The sequence below is a fragment of the Colossoma macropomum genome, unplaced genomic scaffold (genome assembly GCF_904425465.1).
Source record: "Colossoma macropomum unplaced genomic scaffold, Colossoma_macropomum, whole genome shotgun sequence".
NCBI classification, from domain to species: domain Eukaryota; kingdom Metazoa; phylum Chordata; class Actinopteri; order Characiformes; family Serrasalmidae; genus Colossoma; species Colossoma macropomum.
Window position 1 is genome coordinate 40,584,563 of NW_023494803.1, and position 17,200 is coordinate 40,601,762.

At 39.6% G+C, this 17,200-nt stretch overlaps 1 protein-coding gene across 1 annotated transcript; it reads left to right on the forward strand.

The window, feature by feature from the left end:
* Positions 1–252: 252 nt before the first annotated feature.
* On the forward strand, positions 253–14,115 carry ptp4a2a (protein tyrosine phosphatase 4A2a). Its single transcript, XM_036593547.1, has 9 exons — positions 253–419; positions 3,368–3,443; positions 6,513–6,587; positions 7,011–7,106; positions 8,022–8,114; positions 9,268–9,398; positions 10,395–10,469; positions 13,342–13,449; positions 13,904–14,115. The coding sequence occupies exons 4-9, from the start codon at positions 7,011–7,013 to the stop codon at positions 13,926–13,928; spliced, it is 528 nt and encodes a 175-aa protein (XP_036449440.1). The 5' UTR covers positions 253–419; positions 3,368–3,443; positions 6,513–6,587; the 3' UTR covers positions 13,929–14,115.
* The last annotated feature ends 3,085 nt before the right edge of the window (positions 14,116–17,200 follow it).

Genomic DNA, 17,200 nt, shown 5'->3' on the forward strand with positions numbered 1-17,200 from the left:
CAAATACAGCCGTTTCATTATAACGTTACACTTCTGTCCTGCCTGTTTATCTCTGCCATTCGAGGATTTAAAGAAACAATTCATTTTCTTTTCTTCTGTTTCAGTCTCATCACTGTTCTTACTAACTAGTTTCTAGTGCACTACTGTCCCAACTGCGCCAATCGGAACACCGTCCGTGATTCGCCTCGATTCTGGTGACGCAGGTCCGCGGCTCGGTAACGGCGGTGTCGCGGGCGGCTGGCTGTCAGAAGTGATGACGGAGAGAGCGGAGAACCGGGCAGCGCAGCGGCGGAGCAGCTAAGCTAAGCTAGGCTAAGGCTAAGCTACGGCTAAGCTAGCCAACACCGACGGATTCCTCTTCACGGAGCCTCTACATGCTGTGATTTCACCGGCTTCACCACCGGCGCCGTCCGCTCTTCGTAAGCCAGCTTGTTAAGAAATGACAGTCATTTCGTGTTCATTAATTTCTTTTAAATAGGTGACTTTCTTATTCGAATCTTCTCGTTCCACCTTAAATGGTGCAGCAGTTATTGTAGTCGCTGCACCATTTAAGGTGGAACGGGAAAATTCGAACAAGAAGCTGGCAAACGCACAACGTTAGCGTTAATTAATACTTGTATTCTTACTGTTTATTATAATTTTATTTTGGTGTTTATACTTTTAAAGCACTTTATTTTCATTTTTTAAATTATTTTCCATTTTTATTGTCGTTATCGTTAAGCCAAGCCAGTTAGCACAGTGCGCTAATGTTAACCACTGTAACCTTAGCTAGGCTCATACAGCTAACGTTAATATTGAAGGCCTCGTCTCTCAGTACAGTTATTAAAATACAAAATACAGTAAAATAAAATACAAAACTATTAAGATAAACTGGAAGCCTTGGCTAAGAAGGCTAACGACAGCTAACCGAGCCCAAACGTAACCGAACACCGTGTGTGTTAGCTCAGCTTAGCCTAGTTAAGCCTGTCTAAGGGCTGCTATTGTTGTTTAAACTGTTTACATTCGAGCCATTTGCGATCTCCGCACACTTAGCTCAGCTACCGTTTGCCAGGCGACCAGGTTAGTCCACTGTCATCGTTATAAACACAAAACTGCTTGAACAAAATGCTTTTTGTCTCCGTTTCACTGGCGGCGTGTAGTCAGATAACATTAGCTAGCTGCGTGTAACGTGTTTACTGTGCCCTTTAAATGTGAATTCCATCGATTTGTGTAATTTGTTTAAGAATAAGGTGGTTGAGATGTAAATTAAAGGCATTCAGAGTGGTTTGGTGTGAAACGCTCCGTTCTGGAGGAAATAGACCGAGTCAGAACTGTTCACAGTGGTGGTGATGGGAACTAGACGTCCACCTCCCTCACAGAAAGTTACTACATGAAATGGTTGTGAATTCACTGCCTGATGCCTGAGACATGTTCATGGTGGAGGGATACATGCTAGGAATTGTGAGGCAAAATAGTCCCCAAAGAAAACGTATTATTTCAGATTTTCCACTGTTTTACCATCATTAACAGTCCATATAAAAATTCAGAAGACACGTGTAGGTTGGCAGATTTAAAAAAAAAAAAAAAATCACTCTATTTTAAAATGCGACACAATCCTATCCGGCCGCAAAAGTATTTAAATTTTCTGTTAATATTAGCTTGTTTCACAATGTACTGCACTACAGTCCCCAGCATGCACTGCAGCGTAATATTCGTTCTGACTCTCCTAGCCCAACAACAATCTGTAGGACAGTGGTTACACCTCAACTTTACGCAGTTCTACACAGTTCCACACCAGTCATATCACCAAACACACTAACTGCAGTTCAGCCCATATAAACACTTAATGTTAGCTCAGAAATTGAACCCAGGTAATGAACATGTAGCAAAGAAGGGTTGCCAGGTGTCCAGTTTTAGCAAATAGGTAGGTTTAAAAGACCATGGTCCTGGGACATTGAATTTTGAATATTTCAAGTATTCACGTAATATTTCAGGGTCTACTACAAGTGCCTGTATTTTACTGTTGATGTTTTTGGGTATTTTGAATAAACAATGGTCAGTTTTTTAGCAAAATTTTAATTAAAAATGTTATAAAATAGGTGTTTTCTGGCCCACAGATTTGTTGAGATTTTTTAATATGGCTGCATTTGACACCCCTGGTTTAAAGACCTTGGGCATTGGAAAATACCAGCAAGCGCAGTTTCCTTTGGTGACATCACTTTAGTGGACCATCAGCACACAGGCATTTTGGGAAATTCATGAATTCAAGTAAGGCATCACTTCCCGCTAGTGTAGAAAATAATAATAATAATAATGATAATAATAATTTTTATTTTTATAGCACGTTTCATGCCGGTGGCAGCTCTAAATGCTTTACAGACAGGTGATAAAACACAGAAATCATTAGTATTTATTTAGAATCAGAAGAAAATGACAGTTCAAATTAGAAGATAAAAACCATGAGACGTTAAAGAGAGACATTTTTAGATGCTTCTTAAAAGTGAGCACTGAGCTTGACTGTGTAATGAAAGGTGGAATTGAGTTCCACAGTTTAGAAGCAGAATAACTGAAAGAGTCTCTCCATGTTTTCTGTATTTTACAGAGGGTTTTTGTAGAAGGCCAGTATTCGCAGATCTTAGATTACGTACCAGAACATAAACAGACAGACACTCTGTGATGTGAGCAGTGCTTTAAGGTCATTTTGAGCTTTAAAAACTAGTAGCAGAACTTTAAAATTGATTGCCCTTTGAATATTGAAAATTGAGCCATGAGGTCAGAATGTCATTTTACATGTACAGGATTAGAATTTACAATATCATTATTTAGATCAAATGTATGTTTTTTAATACATTCATGGTGGCGGGATACAGGCAGGGTGTTGCGAGATAAAATAGTTCCCCAAAAAAACTTATTTTTTCAGATTGATCATTGTTTTGCCAAAATCCACATTCCGTATAAAAGCTCAGAAGACTCGTGTAGGTTCACTGGTGGTTTTGGTTAGTAAATAAAATGTCTATATTTGTGTTGTAGTCATGGTGACCCCTGGTTCCTTTCACCACCACTGTAAAGGAACCTGAACCATTTCACACCAAACCACTCTGAATCTCTCTGTTTACACCTCACACACTGAATTATTAAGAAACTTTGAAAAATTGATGTAGTTCCCCTTTAATGCTATCTATGATCTGTTTTGTGCAAGGAAAGGATGTAAACAAAAGAACATGGTATATGAGCTCCTATTAGCTTGAAGTCTTGATTTTTTTTTGATGTTATTTCTTCAAATAATGCTTTATTGCTGACGCCATCAATTCCTGCAGAGATAAAATGATAGTAATTGCATTGTTACTAATCTGAATGTATTAACTCTGGCGGCTGTTTCTTTGGTCAGATGTCCAGTAGAGACAGAGACGGATGGTGAGGATAGAGAATGTGGAGATCTCGACTTTTCTTTACACACACTGAAAGTAAGTGCAACTTATTTGTTGAAAAAATTGTAGTTAATACTAAAACTCTTCATTAGCTCTGTGTTGATTAACTGATTGAAAATTCTGCATAAATTTGAGTGTTAAAATGTAAACAAAGTCATCCAGATACGAGTCAGAATTGTTCACAGTGAAACGTCTGAAGGGTTAAATGCTTCTAAAGGCTCCCTCAGAGAAATGTATTACATAAAATGGTTGCTGCTCTCCTGCGAGGGTTCAATTATGTAGCGCTTTTAATTTTAGTTGCAAAATCATAAAGTGCTTTTCACTTGGAACATTAGGAAATAATAATATTCCATATCTGAATTAAACAACAGCACAGTTGCAAAGAGTAGACCCAGTACATTAGGCATTTGCTAGCCTAAACAAACAGGTTTATAATCTGGGTTGAAAAACATTTATTGACCTTGCATTCTTAATATTCTCTTGAGCTATATGAGAAAATGATCTTCCACCAGCTGAGCCGCCTGATCTGGATAGGCTTACCTCAAAGAAACGGGGAATTCCACCAATTTATTATGATTTCTGCATAATTAACTGTTTAAGATGTCATTCAGAGTGGTTTGGTGTGAAATGCTCTGTTCACCGAGTCAGAATTATTCACAGTGGTGGTGATAGGAACCAGACGTCCACCTCTAAAAGAAACATCCCTCACAGAAAGTTATTATATGAAATGATTATGAAGATGCCTCCTGATGTGTGAGACACTGTTTTATGAACGTTTTGAGAATCATTTGGCCCTAAACTTATTTTTAAAATCTATTCATGGTGGAGCGATTCATGCAGGGTGTTTTGAGACAAAATAGTTCCAAAAGAAAATGTTTTTTTTTTCCCAGATTTACCACAATTTTACCATCTTTAACATTACATTTAAAAACTCAGAAAACATGTGTAGGTTCACTGGTGGTTTTGGACAGTAAATAAAATGTCTATATTTCTGTTGTAGTCATGGCAACCCCTGGTTCCTATCACCACCACTGTAAAGAAATGAGTCTCTGCAATGAACCGTTTCACATCAAACCTCTCTGAATGACTTCGTTTATGTCTCAATGATTGAATTATGCAGAAAGTTTGAAATATGAGTGGAATTCCCCTCTAAAGGCCTTATATGTCATAATCCAGACATTGCAGATATTGCATGGTGGAACTAAACAGAGAACCAGTATAAATTGAATAAGGCCAGTTTAAAGAGATGAACAAGTACTGGGTTATATTGGTTTTGTGCAAGTTTGTGCTAAAGTTTCTACATAAAGTCTTGACTAAGACTGTAGATAACACTAGTGAGTGGCTAAATTTGGTTGCACAACCAATCCATAAGTCATGTATTTACTAATAATTGCTATCTAAAGTGTACATCAACACGCACTCCTGTGCAAAAAATAGGCCAAGATCAAAATGGCAAAATATTAAGCTTTTAATGGTCTTAACAACAAAATTTTAGTCAGTAAATTAACAGGAATTAAACAAATAGTTGTGGTACGTCAGTGTAGGAGAACTTTTCCCTTTGATTTCTTTAAATGTTGGAAGTCTTGTATGTAAATTTGCAGACAGTCTTTTACAGAAAGAAGAGTCAGTATTGTACCACTCAACATTGGTGGCTTCAGACAGCGGAAAAACATTGCAAAGCTAGTTTATGTTTAATGTGTGACCAATTGTTCTCTATAGAGTTTAAATCTGGACTCTGACCAGCCAAAACCATCAGTAATAGCCATTAGTATGTTTGGCGTGGCTCATTTGTTTTGCACAGGAGTGTATAACGAAAACACAACATTCAGAATCAGTCTATAAGCCCACTACTGTGGACAGAATGTCCAGCATAGAAGAGAACACGTTTAACTGATTAAAACTGACCACCTGTATAACTACTGTTTTCCCTAATCCAGGGGTCGGCAAGCCAAATGTTAAGAAGAGCTATTTTGTCCTTTCAGCAAAAATCAATCCACCTTAGGAGCCACAACATATTATGTCCATTTTACCAGGCTGTAAATACATCTCACTATGCATTAATGCCCCAGTATAGGCTAAACGCAGACTTACTTTGCTCTGCTTTACGCTTTAGCTCAGCAACAGGCGTTTTTCTTGCATCTCTGGCAGGAAACTTTTCTGCAAAAGTAGAACAGTTTCTTGTAAAATGTCTCTCAATGTTCAACTTTTTACGAGGCAGAAGTCGCTTCTCATTCGCCTGCTTGTTTGAATTCTCCCATTCCACCTTAAATGGTGCCAGAATGTAACTGCTGCAACATTTAAGGTGGAGCGGAAAAATTTTAATGAGAAACTGACGTCAGCTTTGTGACATTTTGGTGTTTGAAAGTTTCTCGTTGCAGATTAAACGTATCAGGAAACCATCTGGAGTGATTATAAATGCAAATAAGTCCATTCAGCTCTAAATTATCAATGTTCGTCTTAAATCTCTCTCTTTGCCTTTTCGTTAGCTACTAGCTAGGCAAGATTGTTGTCTGCATTGCTATGGCGACCAACCGTCTACGCACCAACCTCCAGGGTTAAAGGGTGAATTAGCAGTTCTACATTAACTCCAGAGTTTAAGACCATTTATTGTTAAACTGTGTTGAACGATCAGCAGAGCTTTATTTTACTGCAAAGGAGGATTATTTTATTTTTACCTAAAAATAAATCTGTGAAGCCGGCATAGGGTAGTAAAAAAGCCGCATGCAGCTCCAGAGCCGCAGGTTGCTGACCCCTGCCTTAATACTTACACCTCCTTAGGTATAGGCGTAAGAAGAACTGCTAAGCTCAATGTTAAAACTAGTTTGTGTGGTGCAAACTTGTTTGGATTCAGTAATACATAAACCTGAACATAGTAAACTCTTACGTTAAGACTAGTCTACATTTGAACTTGTGTACAGCTGGCTCAGCCGGCCCCTGGGTAAGATGTCAATATCTTTTTGCATTTGAACCGGGGCTCACTTTAGCTTTAGGATATATCCAATATCCTGTGATGTTAATGGTGTCAAGCTTTGATTATCTGGTTTATGCTGGTGATGTCGGTGGTGTCCCAGCGTCCCTGACCCGCTTTTGTCTTTTTCAACGTAGGCTGCCCATTTATGGCGTTTGTGAGTGGAGACTTCTGCCAGGCACAGCACCTGGTCATCGTGGACAAGTGAAAAGGTGGCCTGCCACATGAAGATTACGCTACGCAATTGCCGTCTTACATTCTGAACTTTGGGAGAGCGGCTGTATTTGCCCAAAGTTCAAGTGTATGTGTCGGTCTGAGCCAATTCAGGCGCCAAAGAGCCATTTTTGTTTCCTCTCTCAAGCGCCAACTGATGATCACTCTTCTCCTGAATGGGTTAAATTGAAATTGAAAATCTGAAGGATAGCCCCCCTTCTTTTGTTTTTTAGTTTTTTTAAATAGAGCAGTCTGTCTTGAGAGTGGTTTCCTTTTTTCCCATTTGCTTTTGGAATTTCCCTTTAAATTGACCGAAAATCAAATTCTACCCATATTTTGAAAACTTTTTTTTTAAAACTACACCTTGAAAGTTGTTTTTTTTTTTTGGTCAAAGAGTATTAAACCTCCCTTTGTGTGTGAAGATGAATCGTCCTGCTCCTGTCGAAATCACCTACGAGTGCATGAGGTTTCTCATCACCCACAACCCCACCAATTCACAGCTGGCCAAGTTTACTGAGGTAAGATATGAGCCGCTCCTAATATACCTGATTTTGGGCTATTCAATGCAAAATTACGCGTTAAGGGGGCTTCGCACTGCTGTTAACTAGAGATGCAACCCAGTTTTTCTCAGTACTGATTCTGTTGCCTGAACTCTGGGTATTGGCCGATACCCAGAATTTTATTTTAAATTCTGTATACCTTACTGCGTCTAACAAGGCTGTAACTAGAGCAAAAGAGCAATAAAAATGAAAACATAAGAATGTTCATAAGAAAGAAAACCAAGAACGAGGTATTACAACCTTATTAATATGCTTCTGGATAAGGCAACACCAAAATAAACAGTAATTATAATTTCAATGTAAACTTTTTAGTGCAACAAAGTTGTAAAATCTAAACATTTAAAGAAAGTATGAATTTACCCCTCGAAGCTTTACATATGCAAATATATCAAGTTTGTTAGTTGTTAGCAGACGATTAAATTGAGGATTTTAAAATGAGGTACCCTTATTTTTCATTTCATATTTAACCATAATTTAATTTAATTTTTAATTTTAATTTAACCTTTAATCTTTAACTTTTTAGCCTAAATCAGGATAATAATGCAAACGTATGAAATGTTTTTGCCTCCAAAGCTGATACAGTACATAGATACGGTACAGTAGTAAGTTCCTGACGCACTGCAGCATAGCGAAACAACCGTGGCAGATTTCATGCTTGCTAATTTAATTTCCTTAAACAAAGATGTCATCAAGTTTTATTCAGGGTGCCTGGTTCACTGTGCACAATTCGCACCTACAAAACAGCAAGTAAAACGTGTCTCTCTCACTGAAAACAGTTAGAAATAATTGTGTCGATCTGCAAAACATGTACAGTGTGAACCTCCCTCTAATAAGTACTTGCTCATGTTTTCAATCTTAATTCCTGTCTTCCAGGAGCTGAAAGCTTTTGGGGTGCAGACACTGGTTAGGGTTTGTGAGGCCACCTACGACAAGGCGCCCGTGGAGAAGGAGGGCATTGAAGTTTTGGTAAGAAGTCGTATGTGTGTTCTTCATTTCTTTTCTAGTTAACTTCACTGAAGTCCCAGCATGAGACATACAGGGTTAATATATATATTTTTTGAAAGTAGGTTTAGTAATTTAGTGCTAGGGTGCCCAAAGTTTTTATGTTGGGAGGCTGAAGGGTATAGTGTATGGTAGGCCAGTGAGACAACGAACAGGTCTAAATTGTTCATCCAAGGGTTTGCAGTCCACTAGATGTTGGAACATTGCTGTGAGGATTTGACTGAGCGTTAGTGAGGTCAGGTACTGATGTTGGATGGTCAGTTCTGGATCACTCCAGCTCATCCCAAAGGTATTGGATGGAGCTCCATCCAGTTACGCTGCTCCACAGACCAGTGCTGGGGGGCTTTATACCCCTCTAGCCCAGACTTGGCTTTGGACAGAGCATCCCAATCAGTGGGATCTCAGTCAGTGCTTTTTTATGGAGATTATACAAGCTTCTTGTCAGCAGTTGAACGTCTGTATCAGCAATGGGTGACCTTAAAGTCACTGAATTCACTCATTAGAAGCAACATCTGGATTCTTTTGGACAGATAGTTTGTATAATGTAATTTGGTACAGTGGCAGATGCAGTTGTATATTGATTTTTATCTACGCTGTATATTTTGTGACTAAAATAAAAAAGAACAATCAGTAGTTGTTTAAACCTGAACTATTGTGGAGATTTTGAGACCTCTTCTTTGGAAATGTGTAGTTGCATGGGTTGTGTTTCGCCCCCCTTCCCTTAGTGGATGAATCTCATAATTGAAAGAGAATTCAAAGAGAACTCAGTCAAAACTTGAGACCTAAACATTGAGCCGGACCTTCTTTTTGAGTCTGTGTGTGTGACGTTAATACATAAAGACGTATGACATGCTGTGAAAAACTCTCGAACCGACGCTTCTGACTTTTAAATGGTTATTAAATGCTTTACAGGGCGACTCGCAGCAGCGCACGCTCACCATATTTTAGCCTGTTTTTATCTTCCAGACTCAGTAATGATACTTCTTTCGGTTTACCTCACTAAATGAGGATTGGAGGTTATGGCTGCTGTTTGGTTGGCCACATTAAACAAAATGTGACCTTTTGCACAATATTGAAAATTTTCTATTTGCTCTTTATTTTTTTTTTCTTTCCCAAGGATTGGCCTTTTGATGATGGTTCTTCACCCCCTGACCAAATTGTGGATGACTGGCTGAACCTGCTGAAATGTAAATTTAAAGATGAGCCAGGTTGTTGCATTGCAGTACACTGTGTTGCAGGACTGGGACGGTGAGTAACGTGAAATATTAATGTTTTTTTATATATTATCCTTTTTTTGTACAAATCTCAGCGACTGGTAACTGAAGTCTGAACTACAATAACCTTTTCCTCTTTTTATTGAAAACACAAATGTAATGTAAATGTTAAATTATAAAAAAAAATCATGTGCCAGCAAGTTTTGTTGCAGCACAACAAGTCTCATGGACAGTGTATTGATTATCGTTCAAATCACTGGTGTGAGATGCATCGTCTACGCTGGTATCTGTGTCGCACAACAATATTGATTTTCAGTTTTAGCAGCATTAGTAGATGACAGAAAATACATGTTATTTTCTGAGTCTATCAAATTGTTGTGAAAGAACAGTTCACAGTATATTAAAAAAGCAATTTATTAATACAATATATTATTTTTTATTACTATTTTTAAATGATCCCTATAAATAGATGGTTGAAAGTCATTCAGAGTGGTTTGGTGTAAAATGACCTGTTCTAGAGAATCTTACAGAGTCAGAATCGTTCACAGTGGTGGTGATAGGAACCAGACGTCCACCTCTAAAAGCTCCCTCACAGAAAGTTATTACATGAATTTATTATAAATACGCTGCCTGATATCTGAGAAGGTTTTAGCCTAAAATGTCGTGTTTCTTTTTAAATCAGTTTATGGTGGAGGGATACATGCAAGGTGTGAGGCAAAATAGGACCCAAACAAAACTTATTTGTTTCAGATTCATCACTATTTTACCATCATCAGCTTTCAGTAGATATTTAGGTTCACTCGTTGTTTTGCATAGTAAATAAAATGGTTGTGCTTGTGTTGGAAACAAATTTTAGTGGAATTCCCCAAAAAGTCCTATCAGAACAGGCTATGTTAGAATTGTAAGACGTTTTAGTAGTAGAAGCGCTCATTAACTTAGTTCATGCACACTTAAATGTCATCTTATACTGTGATATAATTGAAATACAGCACAGCAGTGGTTTATATACTGCACTTATTTTTCTCTTCAGGGCTCCTGTGTTGGTGGCCATAGCCTTAATTGAGTGTGGGATGATGTATGAAGATGCTGTTCAGTTTATTCGACAGTAAGTCCTGTAACAATACAAATGCCATACCAGTTCTTTTCAGGGTCGGGTGGTCTAACAGTAATAAAGGATAAATCATCATCGTCGTCATCATCACCATCTTCTTAAACCACTTAGTCCAAATAGGGTCTTGGTAGCAGTTGGGAGAGCAGAGAATCCCAGTCAGCCCTGTCCCCTGCAACTTCCTCGAGCTCATTGTTGGGGCACCCGAGCCGCTCCGAGGCCAACTTCGAGATATATTCCCTCCATCAGGGTCCTAGGACGACCTCAGGGTCTCGTCCCAGTAGGCCGTGCCTGGTAAACCCCCACCGGGAGGCAGCCAGGGTGCATCTTGATCAGATGCCCGAACCACCTCAACTGGCTCCTCTCAATGCGGAGGAGTAGCGGCTCTACTCCGAGCTCCTCCCCGATGACTGAGCTCCCCACCCCGTCAAGCAGAGTGTAGCTGCCACCCTGTGAAGAAAGTTCATTTCCGCCGCTTGTATCCACAATCTCATTCTTTTGGTCATTACCTGAAGCTCATGACTACAGGTGAGGGTTGGGATGTAGCCTAATGGGTAAACGGAGAGCTTTGCCTCATGGCTCTGCTCCCTTTTCACCACTACAGTCCAGTACAGTGACTATATTACTGCTGCCATCTGTCCCAGCCTGCGACCGATCTCACCATCCCTCTTCCCATCACTCGTGAACAAGACCCCGAGGCCCAAGGCCCAGTCCCATTTCACCCCTCGCCCCTACCACTGAGCCCTTAGCCCTCTGTTTTGCGCATTCACGTCTAGGGTTAGGTTGTCCAAATTCTTGTTGAGATAGAGGGGTAGGGCGAAGTGTTGGGGCTATATGGCCCTCCAAACTGAGGTTTTTCAGAGATTCCAAACAGAGAGATATGAGAAAAAAAAAGAAAAACTGGCAAAATGGCTGAACAAGAGACCAAAGAAACACACGTGAGAATTTTCTCTGTTCAAAAATTACAGTAACCACTGTTTTATCTTAGTTTAATGTCGTTTCAGTGTATTTTGGTCGTTTTCTTCATAACAAGCATAAAAAATCGCCAATAGCATGCTGATGTTTCGGAAGCTAGCTAGCTAACTTTCCCGTTCCACCTTAAATAGTCCAGCAGTTCTGACGCCTGAAGCGGCAGAATGTAACTGCTGCACCATTTAAGGTGGAACGGGGAAATTCTAACAAGAAGCTGGTGAATATCTGACTTCAGCTTCATATCACTGAAGAATTAGGGGTGGGTGATAATAAATAATTGCCCCCCTCTTTGAAAGCATATGAGCAGATCACTGAAGAGACGCCATCTGTTTATAGTTTATAGCCCAGATTTGTGGAAAAATGGGTCGACTTTCAGTAGACAAAAAAAAAAGGGTTCAGCTTCTTTTATTATAAGGGTTTAAAATTACATCACCCATCTGTTTGACTGGAAAGAAGACAGTTACAGCTCTCATACGACCCCCACCTTTAGAATGTAGCTTATGAAATATGAAAGTTATGAAGAATTTGACGAAGTGCGTTTTGGAACCACTGGTGGTCTCAAGGAGTTGAATAGGTTAGAGGATAAAGAAGAAGAGAGCACGCCGAGAGACTGGAGTTGGAGTGACTGACGGAATCAAACATGTTCTGTGGTGGGTGGTGTGTGCATGGCTGTTAGCAGTTAGCCACTCGTTTGTGTAGGTTTCTTGGGTATCTCCTGGTTTTGATTTAGTGGCACAACAGATGGAAAAAGAAACCATAACCGGTCTCACGAGTCCGGACCAGCGCAGAACGGCCCAGTACAGCCCTGAGAACCATTTGGCTCTTTAGTGGAAAAGCGGCCTTAGTTTTCCTCTAAAGAGGGGCCATTTTAGCATCAGTTAGCTGGACTAACCAACTAAGCTATCCAACTAAGCTATCGTTAGCTTTGTTGTGCTAACTAAGCGCTCATTAGCTTAGCCAAAATGCTACAGTCCCAGGTTCGATTTGGGCTTTCTGTCATTCCAACACCAGTCACTCCTGTTTTTACTCTCTCAGACATCAGTGTTTATTATTATAGAGTCCGGCCTGTTCTGTGGTGAGCAGAGCTGGGGCCGTATTACAGAAAATTCCTAAGTCTGAGATCTGCTTTGTTGTCATGGCAACTTCAGTTAAGACTGAAGCCACTGCAGAACAACAGTTCTTAAGTCTGTAATCTTACCTTATTTCCAGATTAGAAAACGGTTTTACAGAAACAGCCTAAGTTGCCGAAATATCCTAAATATTTTCTTAACTTTAAGATAAACCCCAGAGGGTCTTAACTTCTGTTTTAATCGTCTGATTCTATTGTTCTATGCAGTGATACGCAGCACAATTCACAATAAGTAGTATAACGATGCTACATTTATCTACACTGAAAACTGAGCTTTGACTGAGTTTTTTTTTCTTTTTCTAACAGCGTTTAAAAGCCCAGACGCTGCAGACTCGATCTCCACCGCCCCTCCGATTACCTTCGTGTGTTAATGTTGATGAAATATTACAGTGATGGTGGTGAATAATGAGGAGACGGAGCTGAACGTGTGTCTGTTTATTAGGGGGAGTAACGTTAGCGCGCTCGGCTAAAGCGTTTGGGAAATGGAGACTGAAACTGTGGAGCGGCGACTCTGATAAACAGCAGGGGGCGCTCTCACAGTATTCTTAGCTTTCAGTTTATCGCGCTAAGATTCGCGACAAAATTCTGGTTCCATTGACTTACATTAAAAGTAGAGTAGGTTTTTTCCTTCTCCTGTAAAGTTACCATTTTGGAGATTCAAGGTTTTCTTGTGGATACTGCTCGAACATATTTATGTTTTCACAACATTACATGGATTATCTGACGTTCCGCAGGCTTTATAAACTGCAATATCTTCTCTCATTGCAGAAAGAGGCGTGGAGCCTTCAACTCCAAACAGCTGATGTACCTTGAAAAGTACAAACCCAAGATGCGCCTGCGCTTCAAGGATGCCAATGGCCAAAACTGCTGCGTCCAGTAGGACAGTTTATCCAAAGGATAATTGAAAATAATAGCAGTTATTATTGAAAAAGTAAATTTACTCTGTGCTATTTGATTTTTTTTGCTGTATTACTGTGCCAAGCACACACACTGGATAATTAGTATCCATATTACCAGCATTTGGATGTGTTTTTGAATTGTTACGTATGTATAGCCATATAGTAACCATGTGGGCATACAAGAAAAACATACAGCACAAACCAAGTTTGCAGTTTTCTTACAACACTGATTGAGTGAATAAATAATTCAGTTTGGCCTGAAGCAACAAAAAGCTGCGCACAGTGCAGCTCCAAAATCTGCAAACACACAAAGGCAAAGTCTTTCCAACAGAGCCGCCCCATTTCCAGTGTCGTTTACAATAAAACAGTAACTCTATCTTGTGTCTGGGAAATGGATGCTTGTGAATGGAACCTTTTTTTTTTCTGTACAGCCGGTCCGTCATCAAGGTTACATGAGCACAGATCCCAAACAGCAGCAGCAGCTGTCTCTGTAGTGGTACGTACTCACCTGTGGTAGAGATGGAACATTCCAGTTCAGCGTTTATCGAGCAGTCAGAGTAATTCAGTTCAGTACTATCCCATTTGAAGACACCTCTGGATGACTGATAAGTGGTCAAGTTGAAATAAAGATGTACATCATTAATTTGCTCTTTGTGTTGTGTTTTCTGGAATAACTGTTGAAATCAGACGGAAACGAAATGCATGATTGATAAAAGAGAAGTAAAGCACTAAGAGTTAGGTTTCTAAGCAGTTGCACCTTTAAGTAGTTAGAGTTGTATGAAAATGTTTGGGTGCCGAAGCTCAAATTACATGTTTGCAAGTTGATATTTAGGGTGAAAATTAAGTACACTGGCCAGTGTATTCAAAACACCTACCTTGTGCTTTCACTAACTAGCCAGTTTATTAGAAACACCTGCCTTGTGCTTCCACTCACTGGCCACTTTATTAGAAACACCTACCTTGTACTTCCACTCACTGGCCACTTTATTAGAAACACCTACCTTGTGCTTCCACTCACTGGCCACTTTATTAGAAACACCTACCTTGTGCTTCCACTCACTGGCCAGTTTGTTAGAAACACCTACCTTGTGCTCCCACTCACTGTCCACTTTATTAGAAACACCTACCTTGTGCTTCCACTCACTGGCCACTTTATTAGAAACACCTACCCTGTGCTTCCACTCACTGGCCACTTTATTAGAAACACCTACCTTGTGCTTCCACTCACTGGCCACTTTATTAGAAACACCTACCTTGTGCTTCCACTCACTGGCCACTTTATTAGAAACGCCTACCTTGTGCTCCCACTCACTGTCCACTTTATTAGAAACACCTACCTTGTGCTTCCACTCACTGGCCACTTTATTAGAAACACCTACCCTGTGCTACCACTCACTGGCCACTTTATTAGAAACACCTACCTTGTGCTGCCACTAACTGGCCACTTTATTAGAAACACCTAACCCATTGCTTCATCTCACTGGCCACTTTATTAGAAACACCTACCCCATTGCTTCATCTCACTGGCTACTTTATTAGAAATACCTGTCTCGTAGTTCCCCACACTAGTTACAAGAGAAATTGTGAATTGTGCACTAAATTTGCAGAAAATTGCCATATTTAAATGTTTTCTCCATAGAGGATGTGTTAAAATGGACCAGGGTCCATGATCAAACTTTTGCATATAACCATTAATATTGATGTTAAGTCTAATCTGCATGTGTTGGTACATTAGGATACGTTAAACATTGGAAGAATAAGCAACATTCTTTTGAGTTTGCAAATCTTTGTTGACTATTTCATGATTATTTGGTGCTGGAAACACAAAGTAACTGCATTTTGGATTCTAGTACGCAGGAGTTTCATATATTTGAAGTATTTTTATATGATATAGTACTGTGCTGTACATCTGGCCAATAAGTGTGTTTGCTTTGGTGAAAACACTATAAAACATAAAACAAACAGTGCAGTTAAAAAGTAATACGGATTTATCATTTTTGATGCTCTACAGATTTCTCAGTCTAGCGAAAATACGTTCCAAGTTAGAAGTTGTTATTTCAGACATTGTTTATTTGGATAGATGTAAAAATACTTAAAAATGAGTTTATCCAAACAAACTACTGGCAGCTGATTCTAGTGTGTGGTGACAACTTATATAGAGTAATCAGGATGTGGATTAACATGTAGAGCAGTTCAGTAGTGCCATACAGTAAAGCCAGCAGTCCACAGAAAGAGGGAGAAAGATGGATGGATGGAAAAACTAATGCATACAGTCCTCTTCAGAATTGCTAGCGCTGTTGCTAAAGGTGCACAATAAAAGCTATGAAAAAAATTATATAATTATTCCAGGGAGTTAAAATTATTCAAAGAAAAAGAAAATGTATGTTAAAGATTTTCTCAAAACCGTCACAGTTAACGAACCTGGCCAAGTGGTTCAGTTTAATGGTTCGCACAACCTTGAATTTATAAACAATACAAATACAGCCCTTTTGCTTGTCTTTGTTAGGGGTATCAGTAAATCTGTCAGGCTGCATATTCAGCATTTACACAGTCCTGTAGTGAGAAACTGAACAATGATGAATGAATGTATGAATGATGCATTCTGTAACAACAGTCAGTAATTGTACACCAAAATAGTGGAGCTAAAAGGTGTTTTTTTTTCCAGTAAAGTGGCCAGTGACTGGAAGCACAGGGTAGGTATTTCTAATAAAGTGGCCAGTGACTGGAAGCATAGGGTAGGTATTTCTAATAAAGTGGCCAGTGACTGGAAGCACAGGGTAGGTATTTCTAATAAAGTGGCCAGTGAGTGGAAGCATAGGGTAGGTATTTCTAATAAAGTGGCCAGTGACTGGAAGCACAGGGTAGGTTTTTCTAATAAAGTGGACAGTGAGTGGAAGCACAAGGCAGGTGTTTCTAATAAAATGGCCAGTGAGTGGAAACAGGCAGGTGTTTCTAATAAAGTGGCCAGTGAGTGGAAGCATAGGGTAGGTATTTCTAATAAAGTGGCCAGTGACTGGAAGCATAAGGTAGGTATTTCTAATAAAGTGGACAGTGAGTGGAAGCACAGGGTAGGTATTTCTAATAAAGTGGCCAGTGACTGGAAGCATAGGGTAGGTATTTCTAATAAAGTGGCCAGTGACTGGAAGCACAGGGTAGGTATTTCTAATAAAGTGGCCAGTGACTGGAAGCACAGGGTAGGTTTTTCTAATAAAGTGGACAGTGAGTGGAAGCACAAGGCAGGTGTTTCTAATAAAATGGCCAGTGAGTGGAAACAGGCAGGTGTTTCTAATAAAGTGGCCAGTGAGTGGAAGCACAAGGTAGGTGTTTCTATTAAAGTGGCCAGTTAGTGGAAGCACAAGGTAGGTGTTTCTAATAAAATGGCCAGTGAGTGGAAGCACAAGGTAGGTGTTTCTAATAAAGTGGCCAGTGAGTGGAAGCACAAGGTAGGTGTTTCTAATAAAGTGGCCAGTTAGTGGAAGCACAAGGTAGGTGTTTCTAATAAAGTGGCCAGTTAGTGGAAGCACAAGGTAGGTGTTTCTATTAAAGTGGCCAGTGAGTGGAAGCACAAGGCAGGTGTTTCTGATAAAGTGGCCAGTTAGTGGAAACCCAAGGTAGGTGTTTCTAATAAAGGTGTTTTTAATTTATAAAATATATATTAAAATATCTTATTGCATCAATATTATGTGTTTATTAGTGTCTTTACACTTGCTGGCCAGATCAATAGCTGT

Bases quoted from the DNA above. Each gene is read 5' to 3' on its own strand.
- ptp4a2a (XM_036593547.1), top strand. From the start codon at position 7,011: ATGAATCGTCCTGCTCCTGTCGAAATCACCTACGAGTGCATGAGGTTT. The intron at 8,115-9,267 runs GTAAGAAGTCGT...TTCTTTCCCAAG, and splicing joins AGGAGGGCATTGAAGTTTTG to GATTGGCCTTTTGATGATGG. The intron at 9,399-10,394 runs GTGAGTAACGTG...TTTTCTCTTCAG, and splicing joins TGTGTTGCAGGACTGGGACG to GGCTCCTGTGTTGGTGGCCA.